At 28.9% G+C, this 6,169-nt stretch overlaps 1 protein-coding gene across 1 annotated transcript in view; it reads right to left on the bottom strand.

Annotated features, from left to right (window-relative positions):
- Positions 1 to 6,169, bottom strand: part of LOC106477316 (casein kinase I-like) — a 50,066-nt gene that overhangs the window by 26,662 nt on the left and 17,235 nt on the right. The window contains exons 3-4 of the mRNA XM_013937931.2: positions 5,651 to 5,691; positions 2,790 to 2,859 (exon numbers count right to left, since the gene is read on the bottom strand). Coding sequence (XP_013793385.1) covers positions 2,790 to 2,859; positions 5,651 to 5,691 — 111 coding nt within the window. The remainder of the gene's footprint in view (positions 1 to 2,789; positions 2,860 to 5,650; positions 5,692 to 6,169) is intronic.

Genomic DNA, 6,169 nt, shown 5'->3' with positions numbered 1-6,169 from the left:
GACTGTATTTTACAAAATACAAGTCGATTAAATACAATGTCTACTCCTAAATACAATGTTACAATGTTTACTCCTAAATACAATGTTACAATGTTTACTCCTAAATACAATGTTACAATGTCTACTCCTCTGAACGAAAACAAAAATTAAAAAGAGTTGAAAATGTTACACAGTGCTGTGCACACTATAGAAGGCAATTATGTGCTATGCTTTAGATAGATAGTTAACCTACATTAACATGATTAGCACACTTATTTTCTAATTTATAGTTATCAAAATTAAAATTGAAAATTTTCCTGATACTATATTTGACAGTTTGAGATTTTTACTAAAACCATTTACTGTATCATATTTGAGAGTCTGTTAGATGTTTTAAAACGTTCCAATTCTTTAGCAAACTCATAAACATAGAACTACAATTCAACCTGCATGTATTATTAATACCATAATAATACATGCAAGTTGCTAGAAAAAAAAAGTATATTCATAAAGATAATATATATAAAATCCCAATACCCAACTTCTCCAATGTAAATTAAAATGGAACACACTAATTTAAAGTTATGTTGTAAAATAAGTACAATTTTTACAATAATTTTATCATCTAACATACAAATGTACAAACTTCATTCTGTATCATTTCCTAGATTGTTCATATTTGATATAAAAATAAACTATGTTTCAGTAAAGTATCCATACATCCCGTGAGCATGTGACATTGCCAATTCTGCATGCTCTGCAAGGGAACTCAATACATATACATAAGCATGTACAACTACAGAGAAACACCAGATAGGTAGATTAGTAAAATCAAATTGTGTGAAATACTCCAAACTGTCATAGTTTACATAGATACACCAAATCCCCATTTGCAATCTCACCTAGACAAGTAATAACCTCTTCCAAAAATGTCAAAAGATTAGTGTGGCAAGATTTTCCTCCAGTGAAATCATAATGATTATCCAACAAGATTTTAAACCTTAAGTGACTTTGCAAAGGATCTTTCATCAGACTTTCAAAAACTTTTCCCACCACTGATGTAAGACTACCAGGCCTATAATTACTAAGCCAATTTTTATCACCTCCTTTGAAAAGAAGATTAACATTGTTAAACTTAATTACATTATATATATTGTGCATAACTTAATTGAATGGATGGCAACTATCTGTTGTAGAAACACAAGTTTAGAGGATAACGTTTTGAGTCTTCCGCCTTTTGTCTTTAAATTCAAACACATTCATACATATACGTATAAAGAGGGATCTCTCAATAAGATAAACTCAAGGAAAGAGATCAGAATAACTATTAAACAAACTAACTTTCCATGAGATTCAAACTGATAATGCTTGTCTCAAACTTTATGAAAAGCCCAGATTAGTAAGTCCACAATGTTTACTGTTATAATCTCTAAGTTTACACTGACCCACTAGGAGAGGCTCCAGAATTACACTTGCAAAAGCAAGAGGAGTTATCAATTAGACAACGTTATTTTCTTTCTTAGTATAAATCATAAATCAAAAAAGTAGTAAGGTTTATATGTAATTATTTTGCATATTTACAGCGGCTCAGTATATTATATTATATTATAATTATTTTGAAGCCTCACCACATCATTACAATCCATGTCACTACATTCAGTCATGCTCTATCTGCCAACCATGCATCTTCATAATTGACTTGCAGTGGCTTTCGTTGTAAAGACAAAGCTTTTTAACAAAAAAATTACTTTCCTATTTTCTGTGTAACCCTTACAAATCGTGATTTACAAACACATATTTCTAACATAAAATAAGAATGCAGAAGTTGAGTATAATAAAACAATTTGGAATATGCAAGTTGTCAAGTCACATGTCAACTACCACAGTTGATATAAAGTGTTTATAGAATGGCATGTATGAGAACTACATTTTGTCACTGCTTGACATTTCATACATAGTGTGATGCCATCAAAAAATTATCACTTTTGAGAAGGATATATATAACAGCCCTTCCTAACACAAAATAATCATACTTTCAGATCATAAACAGTTGTTTAAATCAAATATTTAGAATTTCCAAGATGGGGATATCCCCTATATTTAATGACACTGGAAAATAAAGAAATACGGATCAACTTGGGACACCAGGACCATCCAAAAAAAGACCTGCATCAGGTCATACCACAGTCATGGTTAAACAAAGTGTGGTATCTTGTAACAGATGAAAATCCAAAAAACATAAATTTAGTGACAAAAACTTTATGTGCCCCAGGCAACAATATACAACATTATCAAAAAGTATATATCTTAAAATGAGGTATATGTTCACCAAGGTAAGACTTCTGATCATACCTCCTGTTCAAACACTGGCTACCTCAAGCAGCTAAAGAATAAGATGGCATGCTATTCCTCAGGAAAAGTAGTAGTCAAGTCACAGGACACAGTACCCAAAGATTTTTTGTAATATCACACTGTTGAAAGGGGTACTGGGAAATCATTATCTTTGTACATTAGATAAATTAGGGAAAACAAGCAGAGAGGAGTAGTTCCTTGGATATGACAGCTTTATGACAGAGCCTTCTGTAATAGAAAATATGATAGAGCTCTTTCTAAGATGCACAGTTATCAAATAGAGCATGACTAGACATTGTAACATAGACTGTAATAATGTGGTGAGGTTAAAACATCATTATATCATATTCAATCTCTGTACAAGTTTTTTTTAATTTACACACTTATGTAGAGTTGGCAAGTTGATAACCTGCTATATAACTTATCTACATATGATAAGAATAAATTGTACATCTTACCATGACTTCCTAATAACTTGTAAAATCTATATTCTAAGTGAAGTTGAGGTGCTTTGGATTTCATTGGTTCCTGGAAAAAATACATATTTAAATAAGAAAGTACAGGTTAAATTTTCTCAATTTTATATTAAATTGCAAATCAAAAATTGCTACTTATTTATATTTGAGAACCTTACAAATCTATTATGCAATAGACCAAACTCATAGCTTTAAGCACAGTGTCATAATTTCCAATCTCTACATTCAATACATTAAATCTACTATAGTCACTGTTATATCTATTTACATATCTATAAATAACAGAACTTGGTTATATAATGTAAAATGCTGTAAAGTTATTCTACTGTATTTATGTAATAAATAAGCTATTTTTCAATCATTGAGTAATTAGTTTACATCTTTGTTATCCTACATTTACAAAAGAGGATCAGAATGTGATAACATGAACAAACAATATATAGGGTATACTTACACATCAGTAAGGAATAAACAAAAATTTAGAAGAATTATGGACAAATGTGAAGGAATAATATTGAAAAATGATACAAATTAAACTTTGTGGGTCATCAAAGCTAAAGATAATTAAAAACAACAAACACAGACTAATTTTCAGCAAAATTAATAGAAGAAACAACTATGGTTAAAGCATGTTACATTTACTACTGTCTTGTTTTTTGCTAATTTTTTTATGAATCAATAAACATTCTATTTATTAAGCCCTAATTAAAAGATCCCTCTTGTTTATCATTGTGAAAAAACTTATAGACATTCAATTGAAATACTATTTCCACTTCTATTACTTCAATGTTGATTTTTTTTATTTGCAAAATAAAATAAGTTTCAGGAAAATTTAAAATTGATGGTGATCAAGGATGCTAATTGCAAAATAACTATTCTGAAAGACAGGTTACAACATGAATGAAAAAGAGAGAATGACCACAAAAAATTCATAATGATAAAAAGGATGACATGCATTAACTCTCTCGATACAAGATCAGTCGAATTGACCAACCTCATAACCACTTTGTACTTGTTAGTATCCATATTATAACTTTTAATACACTTTGTGTATCTTCACAAAATTTGGCAGACTTTTAGTAACATCACAAATTGATTTTTTAGTACAAAAGATTTGTCTGTGAATGTATATGGTATTTCTAAATACTAGTCAGAGTGCTAAGCAATTTCCATGCTAAAATTAAAAATACTTTCCTTCATCTCAAAAACCTCAAATAGATTTTAAACTTTTTTTTCAGTAAAATTTTATATTTCGTCTGCTATTTTCTCTACCCTAACTTTATACAAGGTTGGTGAATTTGACTGACCTCGTAACTACCAAAAAAATTAAAAACAATCTAAATTACCCTTTTTTCTTTGTAGAATGACTTCAAAATTGAATATAAATCTACATTTGTTTATCCTAAATAGCTTAAAACTCATAACAGTATACATGTATTTATGCTTAAATTTTATTGTTTTATTGCCTTTTGAAACATATCTAATTACTATTTGCACAATCATATGCTATAACTCATTTTGTGAACATTCAGCTCATATTACACTATTAAGATACATTACGCATGAGCTATTTGATGAACTGCTCAAGATTATACCTCATGAAAAATTTTATATTATTATTTCACCTAATCTAACCTTAACTAACAAAACATTTTCCAATTTTTACATTTTCGTTACTTTTATAATAATAAATAAAAAATACACCTGAAAAACAAGAAATAAAGTACTTATCTGGGTCTTCTATTTTTTGCTGTTGACTGTTGATGACACATAACCTTCCTTTTTTTTTCATAACTAATTGCAGTACTGCACTAAATAATGTTTCATTTAATTAAATAATGCACAGAATAATAATGTGCAAAAAGCTGACAATGTTCCATAACTATCACAATTTTTCTGGCTTTCTAACAATGTGACAAGAGCCATTAAAACTTCATCTAATCTCATTGATGTTTCCTGTGGGAATCAAGCTTGAACTGAAAGTGAAATTGACCATTCTCTTTACAGAAAACAACATAATGTAATAAATCATTTGATGAATGAAAACCTTGGCTTTCTATTGGTTATAAATACTGTAGTATTGAACATTAGAAAGAACTATTGGCAATTTCTGAAAGAGAGAATGTGACAGGTGGGCATTGCAAGAGGGGTGTGGTTGTCTATTTTATGGCTCTGTAACCAAATAAGATTGAAGACTATAAAAAGTATGATTTGTCTAAGCAATGACGATATCATAATAAGCAATTTACATTAAAATTCATATTTCTTGGAGAGGTAGTAAATATATTCTCACAATAGGGGATATTCTAGATGTATTTTTAATCCTGGCTTATAAAAGTAAGAACTTAAAGCTTATATACTATAAAAATATGGATTATAAGTTACATTCTTGTGTTATATTTATTGGTATGCCATGAAAAGAAAGTAGTTCAATTAAATTTGGAATGTAACTCACTAAAATCACATTACATGTGCAGAGAAAGATGTCCGTGGAGAGAAGGTTAAGAAGTGACAGAAATAATATTCATAACAAATAACACATTTTGCAATAAAAATAAATTGAAAATGTACCATTTTATAAATACAAATAAAACTTACCAATTTACACTGACACAAAACAATGTAACTTAAAGAATTTTGAAGTAAAAGTGATGAAGCATTTATAGCATAGTAAACAGATGACCTTATCATCAAATGTATATATATTTCATACTTCCTACTAATGAAATAGTGCTCTCTAAAGTTTGAAAACAAGAGTCCTTGAGATATATCATAAAATATTTTAAAGGATAGGAACAGTAGGTTACATATTTAAATTAAAGATTTTTACTGAGAATACTTACCAGTTTTATTGCAACATGTTCATTGTTGTACAAGTTTTTTCCTGAAAATAGAAGATAACAAGAAAAAATTTAGCAATAAAACCTATACGGTGATTTTGAAATAAGTTTAAAACTGTAGGTGTATATATATACGAATACCAAAGTATTTAATGTATGTTGTACAACTCAGCTGAATTCAAATTCGATGACGAGGAACCCACTTTGAGACTAATAATGGTTGGAGATGGCTTGAATGGGTAAACACCCATTCAACCCATCTCCAACCATTATTAACTTAACTGAATGTTAATTTTTTTTTAACATATAGTGGTAAATACATGTACTGCCATTAAAAGTATTGCATGAAAATATACAAACATGTACTATGTTCTCAATTTAAAATTATTATATGTTCACACACAAAAAAACAGTGTCCAATAGCTGCAGTTAAAATTACTTCAAATTTAAAGTTCTAAAATGATACAAAAATTATATACACCTGGAAAAAAGTTAAGCACCCCCATGTTTTTTTCAAGTGAT

This window comes from Limulus polyphemus, unplaced genomic scaffold (genome assembly GCF_000517525.1).
Source record: "Limulus polyphemus unplaced genomic scaffold, Limulus_polyphemus-2.1.2 Scaffold7, whole genome shotgun sequence".
Taxonomy (NCBI): Eukaryota; Metazoa; Arthropoda; class Merostomata; order Xiphosura; family Limulidae; genus Limulus; species Limulus polyphemus.
The sequence above is the reverse complement of the archived record's forward strand: the minus strand, read 5'-3'. Positions and strand labels throughout refer to the sequence as shown.